This window comes from Lontra canadensis, unplaced genomic scaffold (genome assembly GCF_010015895.1).
Source record: "Lontra canadensis isolate GAN:19392208 unplaced genomic scaffold, GSC_riverotter_1.0 scaffold38, whole genome shotgun sequence".
NCBI lineage: Eukaryota > Metazoa > Chordata > Mammalia > Carnivora > Mustelidae > Lontra > Lontra canadensis.
The window spans coordinates 5,488,258-5,500,395 of NW_022631032.1; the positions used below are offsets into that span (position 1 = coordinate 5,488,258).

General features: G+C 38.0%; 1 protein-coding gene across 4 annotated transcripts in view; it reads left to right on the forward strand.

The window, feature by feature from the left end:
• CCDC14 (coiled-coil domain containing 14) overlaps positions 1-11,888 on the forward strand; it is a 49,797-nt gene extending 37,909 nt beyond the window's left edge. For 2 of the 4 annotated variants that reach the window (XM_032869495.1, XM_032869496.1), the window contains one exon: positions 6,754-7,785. In XM_032869495.1, coding sequence (XP_032725386.1) covers positions 6,754-7,690 — 937 coding nt within the window. In that variant the 3' untranslated portion in view covers positions 7,691-7,785. Of the gene's footprint in view, positions 1-103; positions 443-6,753; positions 7,786-11,840 lie in introns of those variants that run through there. The other 2 variants (XM_032869497.1, XM_032869498.1) reach the window with 2 other exon arrangements.
• Positions 11,889-12,138: the final 250 nt, after the last annotated feature.

The following is a 12,138-nucleotide window of genomic DNA, read 5'->3' on the forward strand; positions in this document are numbered from 1 at the left end:
TTGTCAGATTATTATAGACTTCAGAAATCATTTTAGCCGGCTCTCTTTCCCCCTTTGCTCTCATTTTGTCAGTAATTTCTGATGATGTTTTCTTCAGCTCCAGTTAGATATGGAAATGCCAAACCTGGCTCAGTGCCTTTCTAAACCATGTGATTCCAGGAAAAGGGCTCTTGTAAGGAGCTTTAGCTTTTTGTAGGTAAGCTGAAGACTAACTTAGCAAATGGTGGGGAGCCCGCTGGCTCTGAAGCCAGAGAGAACTGAATGGAATCCCAGCTCTACCATGTACTGGCTGTGACTTTAAGCAAGTCGTTGACCCTCTGTAAACCTCAGCTGTGAAGTGGGGCATGATTAGGGTTGATGGGAACACGAAGAAATCATTCACGTGACGCTCTGAACACAGAAACCCTCAGGCCAGACGATCTCAGAAAAGCCACTTAGCCTCTTTGGGCCTCAGTCATTTCATCACGAAAGTGAGGGAGTTGGCAGCAACTCTAAGAGCCCTTGCTTCCTTAACATGTCTTTCCTTTTCTTTTTTTTTTAATTTAATTTAATTTTATTTATTTATTTGACAGAGAGAGATCACAAGTAGGCAGAGAGAGATAGGGAAGCAGGCTCCATGCTGAGCAGAGAGCCCCATGCGGGGCTCTATCCCAGGACCCTGAGATCATGACCTGAGCTGAAGGCAGAGGTTTAACCCACTGAGCCACCCAGGCGCCCCTAACATGTCTTTTCTTAAATCAATAAAATCACCCCAATTTTTATAAGATGTGCACTTTAAAAGTTCAGTTTTCTCTTGAGACATTTATTAGGAATTGGATTTCCAACTACTTATTTAAATACTAGAGGAGAAGTCAGTGATTTTAGGCCTGAATATCATCAGATCTGACCATGCATCTGAATGGTCCTGGGGGGTTCATAGTTCTAAATACAAAACAATTTTGAATATAAAATGATCTCCTTTATATTTCAAATGAGAAGATCTGTTTTGAATTATGAACTTCTAGGAAAATAGATGAAATAGTGATATGTATGTGTATATATAATTTATTAATTTAGTTTTATAAGCATATTTGAAATGATTATATGTAAGCTATGTTAATATAGAAATAATGATTTTTTCCACATTCATATTTCACTCAAACTCTTATTGAACAATGGGGACAAGCAAAAGACACTATATATCCATGTAGTGTTATAATTAATTGGGCTTTGGTCAAAGTTTCTAAAATGTTGACTTATACCACTCTTGTTCAAAGTAAAGTGAGAGAATGTTCCTCCTAATGAAAGCCTTTATAAAGTCGCCAAAGGAAAGCATCTCCTCTTTTTGAAACTCTGTTTCAAAATGAAATGAAATGAAAACTCTGTTATTATCAAGTATTTATGGTAAAATAAATTTTATGGTAAAAGAAGCCAGTCACAAAAGACCACATTTTATGATTTCATTTAATAAGAAATGTTCAGAAGAAGCAAACCCATGGAAACAAAAAATAGATTAGTGGTTGCCAGTGGCTGGGAGAAGAGGGGAAGAAGTGGGGAGTGAGTGCTAGTGGGTATAGGGTTTCCTTTTAGGTGGTGAAAATGTTCTAAAATTGGATAGCGGTAACAATTACATAACTCTATGAATATACTAAAAATAACTCAGTCATACACCTTAAGAGGGTGACTTTTATAGGATATAAACTTTTTCTTGAAAATGCATTTGGTATATTGTCCATTTGGAAAAGAAAACTAGGACAGCAAGTCAGCATGGTCAGATTCCATGAGTGGTTGCGTAGGTGTCCCTGGGCCATCTCCTTATATAAGGGGCATGGTGTTCAGCGTCTAGAAGAAAATGCAACAGAGGATCTAATTGCCTGAGAATTTGCTTTTAGTCTCACAGTCGTTACTTCATACTACTAAGTCTAGCTCCTTTGTGAGCATGAAATCAGAAGCTGATGTAATCTTTTATTTATTATGTACTTTGATTTTTTTCCCCAAAGTCTTCTCCCTCCCATATCTATTATTTTATTGATCCTCATCTATGATGAAAAGATTGTAATATCTGCATTTTGATGGGAAAACTGGGACCATGCAAGTTCAATGTTAATAGAAAGTTAGTAGCAGAGCTGGGACTGAAACATCTCTTAATCCCTAGTCAGGTTTGCTCTCACTCTTGCACGTGGCATGTCCTTAGCTAAAATAGTTTATTCCTGGTAACAACTCCATGCCTAATTTAGTCTAAGTGAAACGTAAAGCATTTTTTTTTAACCTGAGAGATGGAGGAATAAAAAGGTGGATTCATTTGCTTATTCATTTATTCAACAAACATTTATTGTATATTATACTCCAGATATATACGTGTGAAATACAAAAATATTAAATAATTTTAGTTGCTGAATATCCATGTCATCAAGTTAAAAGCTTATTCTAGCACTTTGAGATGGATATAGGAAGATACATCCTTTTTAAAGAATAAACTTGACTAAATACTATTTAACATGTGTGGTGCATTTGTGAAGAAAATTAATAATAAAAATGTAAGGGCAATTTTCATAGTAGTAGTATAATTATTGTAGAAATTAGCATAAATTGAAGCCCAAGGAAATGAGGGGACTCGCCTGATTTTCATAGCTCATTGGTTCCCAAGCTGGTACCTGAGCCAAGATTTTAGATTCCCTCTTCAGCCTCGCTCTCTGTTTTATTTTTCAATTTTAAAGACTTTTATTAATTTATTTGATAGAGATCACAAGTAGGCAGAGAGGCAGGCAGAGAGAGAAGGAGGGAAGCAGGCTCCCTGCTGAGCAAAGAGCCTGATGTGGGGCTTGATCCCAGGACCCTGAGATCATGACCTGAGCTGAAGGCACAGGCTTAACCCACTGAGCCACCCAGGCGGCCCTTGCTTTCTGTTTTAGAAAACATAGCTTCTCTCTGACAGAAGAGGAAGTGTTTTTTAGAGATTCTTCTATCTCTGTAAGAGATACCTTTGTACCTGCTCATTCTTTCAAAATAACAATCTGCCTTTTCTAGTGTTTTTTTTTTTTTTTTTTTTTTTTTAGGAATGAAAAGGATTCACTTGCAACTAGAGCCTTTTCTTAACATTTACCCTAACATAGAAGCATAGGAAATGAAAAGGGTCATTACTTCTTGTATATTATCTGCTTTTAGAAGAGCCTGTGTCTAAAATATTAGGTGGAAATGTTTTGGTCTCCTTAAGACTCTGGAGATTTTCCTGTCATGTGTTTTCCATTGTTGTCAAGGACCTTTGCTTTTCACGCTGGGCATAAATCCTGCACCAGGACTACTAACTCACCCATTAGATTAACTGGGCTCGTGAAATGATTATAGAAATACAGAACGTCTTACAGGGCTTAGTACTACCCTTACATTTTCTGAAGATTTCAGTAACAACTTCAAAATCTAAGTATACCCACAGATGGCAATTTTTGCTTTTGTCAAAACAAAACAGAGTTCATATTTGAGCTAAATTCACCCACGTTGGTGATAGTATGTTTGGTGATACCCTGTGCAACTTAGTTAATTAGGAGCATCTCCAAACTATAGCTGGGCTACTGTGACCATGTTAACTTCTGACAGAGGGTAATGCAGCAGTATCTGACAATACAGCTAAATCTTCATGTTCAACTAGCCCATCCTTCTTCCCCATAGTCATATGCCTCGGTAAGATAGATGTTTGTTTTTTGTATGTGTTTTAGATAGTCTCTTAAAGGTTTCACAGAATTTCTGAGTGCCTTTCTCAGGTTGTTGAGGAGGGATAAAGGGACTAGAAGGTACATATATGAATTCTAAATAAATATCCTAAACCAGTTCTTAAAAAATATCCTCAACCATCTCTCCTTTCTCCAACCTTCAGTAATTTTGAAATACATCCTTATCACTTTTTCAAACTTTTACTACATGTTCTAAAACCATTAAAATGTGAAGGAAAATTAATATACTTTCATTAAACAAGTGGTAAATATTCTCATAGCTTCTAAGAACACTCTTACCAGTGCTGATACTTATTTAAATTAGTATATTTTTATAAATAGCTGAGAAGGAACCTTGAATGTCTTATTATAAAGATGTGTCAGTTTTCTAAGCATTAAAAATCAGCGTGTTTAGGTATATCCCACATAATAGAAATAGAAATAAATCTACTTTGTAGCTATTCAGGTGTTTATATCTCTTCCTTTAAAGTTTTGACATACTGTCATTTCTTTACTTACGGAGATTTTTCTTTTAGTTTCAGAGACAATGGTCATTGACGTTTTTGTTTAAATCAGAAGCTTAGTAATTACGGTTAATTTCCAGAGTCAACCTTACTTTTTTAAAAGATTTTATTTATTTATTTGACAGACAGAAATCACAAGTAGGCAGAGAGGCAGGCAGAGGGCGGGTGGGGGGCGACGGGGGGAAGCAAGCTCCCTGCTGAGCAGAGAGCCTGATTCAGGGCTCGATCCCAGGACCCTGGGATCATGACCTGAGCTGAAGACAGAGGCTCTAACCCACTGAGTCACCCAGGCGCCCCGAGATTAAACTTATTAATGTCATGTCCATTTCTTCCCTTTTTTGTCACTGATTTTGTTCACAGCAAATATAACATTTTTATTTAAGTCTGGAAAGAAATCTCAATATAAGTATTCTTACTAAAAACAAATAAAATGAAAAGTCCAGTGTATAGTCAGATCGAATTAATTAGTGGGCAATTATTCATTACAGCATTTTTAAAAGGTTTGTTCATATAACATAGTTTTTGTCTTTAATAACAGTTCATTAGCTTCTTGAGAGAGGTATGAGAAAAAGTGGTTAGGAGCCATTGCCATTTGAAGAGCAGTCAGAACTCAAATTATGTTTAAGATGACAGGGTAAGCCAGGTTGGAAGAAAAAAAAAATTTTGTTTTTCCTTTTGTAGGAAAAAAAAAACAAACCCACTCATTCTCTATCCAGAGATATAACCACTGCTGTTTAGTATAGAGATTTCCTTTTAGTATTTTGTTTGGATATGTGTGACTATTTTTACAAAAATAGTATTCTATCCATATTACTTATTGTCTGCTTTTTTAAGTTTAATCTTATATAATGAACATTTCTCCATCAGTGAATATTCCTTACGACACAACTATAAATGGCTGTGGTGTGATTACAGCATACTTCAATCATTCTACTGTATTTGAAGATAAAGATACTCAATCCATCTATTTTCTGTTATAAATTCTGTCTTTGTAAGTATATCTTTGGGTGTAGCCTCTTGATGTATATATGTAGGATAAATTCCTAGAAGTGCAAATTAGTGGTCCAAAAATGTGGGATGTAGAAATATTTAAGACTTCTGACGTATTGCCAGTTTGTTCCCTGGAAGGGTTATACCAGTATACACTCCCACTAGTAGTACCTGCCTCTTCAAACTTCTCTGATAGTGGGTATTAATCTTATTTTATCATGTTAATTTGATAATCCAAAAAAAAAAATCACATTTTAAAACTTTTAAAACATGCTTACTGGCTAGTTGTAATCTTTTAAAATTACCTGTTGATGTCCTCTGTATCCTTTCAAAATTTGATGTATTTCTTATTGATATATAAGAACTTATATGGATTCAAACTTCATATGGATTCAATTCAAAAAGACCAAAAGCTTGGTATAAAATGGCTTTAATAGGACTACTAATAAAAGCTGCTTTCAAGGGGCACCTGGGTGGCTCAGTGGGTTAAATCCTCTGCCTTCAGCTCAGGTCATGATCTCAGGGTCCTGGGATCGAGCCCCACATCGGGCTCTCTGCTCAGCGGGGAGCCTGCTTCCTCCTCTCTCTCTGCCTGCCTCTCTGCCAACTTGTGATCTCTGTCAAATAAATAAATAAAATCTTAAAAAAAAAAAAAGCTTTAAAAAAAAAAAAAGCTGCTTTCAAATGAACACCCATAGATCCTGAAGCAGTGCTAATAAGCACTTAACCCTCATAGTTTATTATTTGATCTTACCTGATTTTCATTGTAATTCTGAAGTAGATATTTTCATTTTGCAGTTAAGGAACTTGAGATTCAGAAAGGTTGAATGACTTGCCCAAGATCACAGCTAGCGATAGGATTAGATTCCATTCCTGTCTGACTTCAGACTCTGAGTGGTTTTTCTTATATCACACTTCTCCTGGTACCTAGCTGTTGCTCATACCTAATTATACCCTATAACTATCTCTAATGACCCTTTTTTCCCCAGGATTGTTCCGTGCCCTTTGCATATATATTTTGAATGGAGAAAAATAACTTCATTACTAACAGAATCCACACCATTTTGCAATGTTGCTCAAGAATAAAGCATTTCAGGGGCGCCTGGGTGGCTCAGTGGGTTAAAGCCTCTGCCTTCGGCTCAGGTCATGATCCCAGGGTCCTGGGATCGAGCCCCACATCGGACTCTCTGCTTGGCACGGGAGCCTGCTTCCTCCTCTCTCTCTGCCTACTTGTGATCTCTGTCAAATAAATAAATAAAATCTTAAAAAAAAAAAAAAAAAAGAATAAAGCATTTCATACCCTAAGAGAAAAAAGTTCCTAAGCCTGTATTTTTAAATATCATTATATTAGATTTAATATAGACCAAGATCTTTTCATCATTTGTTATTGTAATTTACTAATTCCAGATGCATTCTGTGATTTTGTGCTTTTAGTTGCTTTTTTCCGTGTTACAAACCAGGTGCTTACTTCAGATCCTTTCTTTTAAAGATGACGTATAAATAAACAAACAGGTAAAAAAAGAATAATTAGTGTACTAAATTCTTCTTAACAGAACTTTACAGAGCAGTATGGCAAGGCTTCTTTCAGATCTTAGTATGGACAGTGCTCGCTCCAAGTCCGGGAACAATCTTACCAAATCACTTCTGAACATTTATGAAAAACAACCTCAACATGACCCAATCCCTGCTCATACTTCCATAATGAGCTACCTAAATAAGTTAGAAACAGATCACACTTTTACACATTCGGAGCCACTTTCTGCCGTCAACAATGAGGAGAACATGGAGCCAGATAGACCTTATGAAAGCGTTCTGCCCTCCAAAGGCCCTCAGCATAGTCACACAAGGAACGCGGAGGAAGAAGCAGCCCCTGGGATCGTTTCTCCCCTTTCAAAACAGGATACTGTTGAGGAGAGTGAAATCACAACTCTAATAGACAATGAGTGTACTTTGGATAATACAATTTACATTCCATTTGCTAGAAGCACTTCTAAAAAGAAATCACCGCTATCTACGAGATTATCCCCCCAGCCACAGATCACTGTGGCTTCGCCACAGCTGGTCGGCAACGGCGGACTTGCCTCTGAAAAAGAAAACAAATTGCGTGCACCTGGAGTCTGTTCCTCTTCCAGAAAGGAAGCCGAAGATGCACCTGAGAAACTTCCCGGGACAGCTGATATGGAAGACAAGCAGCTCCTCAAGAAAATAAAGGAAGCCATCTGCAAGATCCCGGCTGGCCCCGAGGAGCCGCCAGGGCTGGCTGTGTGTCCCCGCCCCGGCACGGGTCAGAGCAGCAGCGTCCAAGTGAGGGGGAGTGCTGTCTCCGATGGTAGCTTTTTAAATTCGGACTTGACTTCCGACTGGAGCTTGTCTTCTTTTTCAACGTTTACTTCTCGCGATGAACAAGATTTCCGGAACGGCCTGGCAGCCCTGGATGCTAATATTGCCAGACTCCAGAAGTCCTTAAGGATGGGTCTCCTGGAAAAATGAACTCAGAAGAAAAAGGGATGGAGTGCTTCTTTTTAAGAATAGACCTTGGCTACATTGAATGTATATTTTAAATTTCTGTAGAGAAATGATGTTTTATATTATGTATGACAATTAATTGTATGAATAATAAATTTATTATTGGAATATATTGACATTCTGGAGTTTATACAAACAAGTCATCTTAAGAATTGTTAAGAGAGGAGAGTTGTAGATAACTGGTTAAGTATTCTAAGTAATATTTTATTTTAGTACTTTGCACTTGGAGGTTTTTTCTTATCCTGCTGGACTAAGGGTCCAGGACAGAAGGACTCTCTGGTTGTCCTAACAGATGGTAGGAAGGGAGTCTCTGGGTATAATTTATTGTATTCAAACTAGGCTTTCTTTTCTCTTTCAGGATTCCTGTTTGTTTTTTAATGGCATTGTATTTTTATATGGGATGCTCTGTGCTGCAGACTAGTGTTGTTGGTGTGGTGAGACATATAAACATTTCTTTTAAGAGAAAAATGCCAGTATCTCCATCTCTTAAAAAACGTTGATTGGTCCAAGAGAATATAGATAACATCCTAAGTTAGCATATGGTTTCTTAAAATGTTGTCATTTTTATTTATTTTTATCCTTCATGGATGTTTAACGCCTATAAAAAGTAAAGTCCAACTGATAAGGAAATGCTAATAGATAAGTCTTAATTTGGGAAATTTGGTTTGTTTTAAATAAATGAGAAATATTTGTTTTTTGTCCTTATTATATTTGAACATAAAGGAGTTTGTACATCTTGCACTGGTTATAATTCTGCCTTTCTGGACTAATTCCTTTTCAGCCCTTGAGCTGAGAATGTTCTCTGTTTTATGAATAATATGAACTAAGCTAGTCTCTGCTTCTCTCTACTAGCAACTCCTTAACTACTCAGTATCACCTCCGTCCGTGCAAGCAGCACACTGGAGCTGTTAGAAGCCCAAGCGCTGTGCTATCACTGATGCTTCCTGGTCTCCGGCGGATGTTCCCGCACACTGTTTGGGCAGGCCTCAGCATTAAAGAGTTCTGCCGGCACCAGGACCTCCTCCTCCTCCTGGTTTTTAAGTGTTGGTGCTACAACTTCTGAAGGACCCATATATAATCTCTTTGACATGTCGAGATTTTATAGGTAGAGATTTATTATGTCTAAAAATATTAAATGAACTTTTAGTTTTTGTCATAGAATTGTCCATTAATATTTTTTTATTTTTTACTTGCTTATACTTTTTTTTTAATTTTATTTTTTATAAACATATATTTTTTTTCCCCCAGGGATATAGGTCTGTGAATCTCCAGGTTTACACACTTCACAGCACTCACCATAGCACATACCCTACCCAATGTCCATAACCCCATGTCCATTAATATTTTAACGTTTCTTCCAGTATTCATAAATTAATTCATTGGGGTATTCGGAGGTAACAGGCCACAGTTCTTTAACAGCATAAGTTACAAAGTACAGCTCAGAAATATAAAACACAAGGAAGAAAACATCGTTCTACTCCTAAATATTCAGTTGTTACTCATATGCAGAAGTAAATTCTTAAGATTATTATATGATAATACAAGAAGAGTATTGTATTTTGCCCTTAACATAGGGCGAGCATGCTTTTGTGCAAAGAAAAGTATTGAATGTTTATGGATTCACTTAATTAGGGGTTAACAATGTGACTGAAAAACAAATGAGGGTGCCCTTGGGTGGCTCAGTCAGATAAGCAGCTGCCTTTAGCTCAAGTCCTGATCCCAGGGGATGGAGTCCCTGCATCAGGCTCCTACTCAGTGGGGAGTCTGCTTCTCCCTCTGTCCCTCCCCACCATTCGTGCTTTCTCTTTGTTGCTCTCTCACTCTCTCTCTGTCTGAAATAAATAAAATCTTTTGGGCGCCTGGGTGGTTTAGTCAGTTAAGTGTCTGCCTTCAGCTCAGGTCATGATCTCAGGGTCCTGGAATGCAGCCCTACTGCAGGCTCCCTGCTCAGTGGGGATCCTGCTTCTCCCTCTCCTTCTGCCCCTCCTCCCCATTCGTGCTCTCTCTCTTGTTCTCTCTCTCACTCAAATAAATAAAGTCTTAAAAAAAAAAAAGAAAGAAAAGAAAACAAATGAGACTGGTAAAGTCCTCAGGATACCTTACCAGGAGCTTACTACTTACTATTTATTTAATATAAGACACACACATGGGATAGAAACATGAAATAATTTGATTAAATCTCAACGTAGAATATGATTCTAGCAAAAAGGATGGGATAGACAATGAGCTTTACAAAAGTTTAGACTAGAAGGAAGCCTACAAATGGTACAGAAAGACCTAGAAGAGAAGAAACTTCATTCTGATGTTTAAGAACGTGTAGGATTTGAATATCCTGCGAATATCCTCACAATATTTACCCGGTAAAGAAAGTATCATCAAAACGTGGGGCTTAAGTAGTATATTAAGAGAATGGTAAGTACACCAACCTGACTAACAGAGGGATCAAGGTTACTACAGTTGACTCTTGAACAACACAGGGGTTAGGGACACCCAACACCCCCTCTACGATCAAAAATCCATGTATAACTTGACTCCTGAGAAACTTAACTACTAATAGCCTGCTGTAATCTAGAATCCTTGCTGAATATAAAGGACCTATCTAGCAAGAGGCTTCCATTAAGGTTAAACAATAACCTTGTTGTTTAACCCTTAAACTGTCCCTGCTCCCATTCCCTCAGGGGACTTCTTAAAAACAAGTCCCGGAAACCAGCCCCAGGTAACAAAAGCTCAAATACAAGGGTGTGTCAGGCCAGGTAGAGACATCCGATTAGTGGGGAGATGCATACTGTCTCCCTAGTTACCAAGGAGTATGGGCCTCTCTCTTTGGGCACCTTTTGGGCGCCAATTCTGACCAAGGTGATAAGCTGGTTCAAATGTCTACTAGGGTAAATTGTAATTGAGTTGGTCACCTAGCATCACTGTGCAGCTTTCTCTGTGTGTTACAATTTCATTGGCTACCTGTGCGTGGCCAGGCCCAACTGCATGGCCTTTGCCCTTAAAAGCTAGTCTGGGGAACAGAGAAAGGTCGCCCTCTCTGTAAGAGGCGTGGCCCTGGCCGGTCAGTTTGATTCTTGACGCTTGGCGCGAAATAAAGCTTTGCTTGACCTTCGCTTTATATCAGTCTTGCACCTTTAATCACAGACCCATTTTGGGGGGGCATAACACTGATAACATAAAGTTGATTAACATTTTTATGTTATATGCATTAATATACTGTATTCTTAGACTAAGCTAGAAAAAATGCAAAGAAAATCACATGGACTAGAAAATATATTCACAATGCGATATTATATTTACCAGAAAATCATGTATAAGTTGATCTGCACAGTTTAAACCTGTATTCAAGGGTCAACTGTATATGATAATGGTAGCAGTAGATGATGAGCACAATTAGAAGAGTTAGGGTCAGACTAGAATGTCCTGAGCTCCAGGCTGAGGAATAACCATTAACCATGAAGTCTTAAGTGTTTGGGTATATTTGGTGGTAGTGGTTTGTTTTTAATTGAGGACCACCAGATAAACTGGGTGTTCTCAAAGTTGCATGGGGTGATTGTACCTAAAGAGTAGAGGTGGGGGAGGCTGGAAACCTCCTGGAAAGCGGTGGCAAATTGACAAGCCTTTGGTAATAAAGGTGAAAAAGGAGAAACAGAAAATTTTTCAATAGGCTTGGTGACTTAACAGAAAATGAAAGAGAGAAATCAAAGATGACTCCAAGTTCTTCAATTTGATCAGTTTAAGTCACACTGAGCAACATCTCAAATGAAAAATTTCGTGGTCAAGTTCCAAGTCTTGATAACAGTACTGATAATTGAAGAGTGGGATAAAAAGGAGAGAAAGTATGCCTGTTCTCAGTAGTCCTCTTTAGATCCTCACGCAAGAAGTTAGTGTAACTGCCTCTTCATAGTCTCAGAAGGGTCAGTCTGGCTCCAAATCCCAGCCTCTTCACAAAGCCATTTCAGATGTTCCAGAGTGTGAAAAGCAGAGTAGTGGAGTATCCCCCAGCCTCTTGACAGAGTGAACTCAGCGTCTCCTTGATAAATATTGGGTGTAGGATGGGAAAAGAATTGTTCTCAAGCATTTTGTCACTGTTCTGTCCTGTCTTGGATTGGTGTAGGTAATGTACAAACATCACAATTGATTTGGTATTTGTGATGAAAATACCAAAGATGAATCTGGTTCCGTGACCAAGTTTAGAGATCCTAAGGAATAAAAAAAACTCAAGAAGTACTTCGTACACATTCTTCCTTTATTCCCCCTTGGAGTTGAGTAAATCTTGCAAAAATCTTTTCTTTTCACTAATGACATTTATGTCAAGTGCCTTAAAATTCATAAAGGCTGCCTCAACCCCTTGGAAAGGAGGGCAGAATTGCAATGCCCAGTTAGATAGAAAGGGCATGTGGCCAAGTCACCAT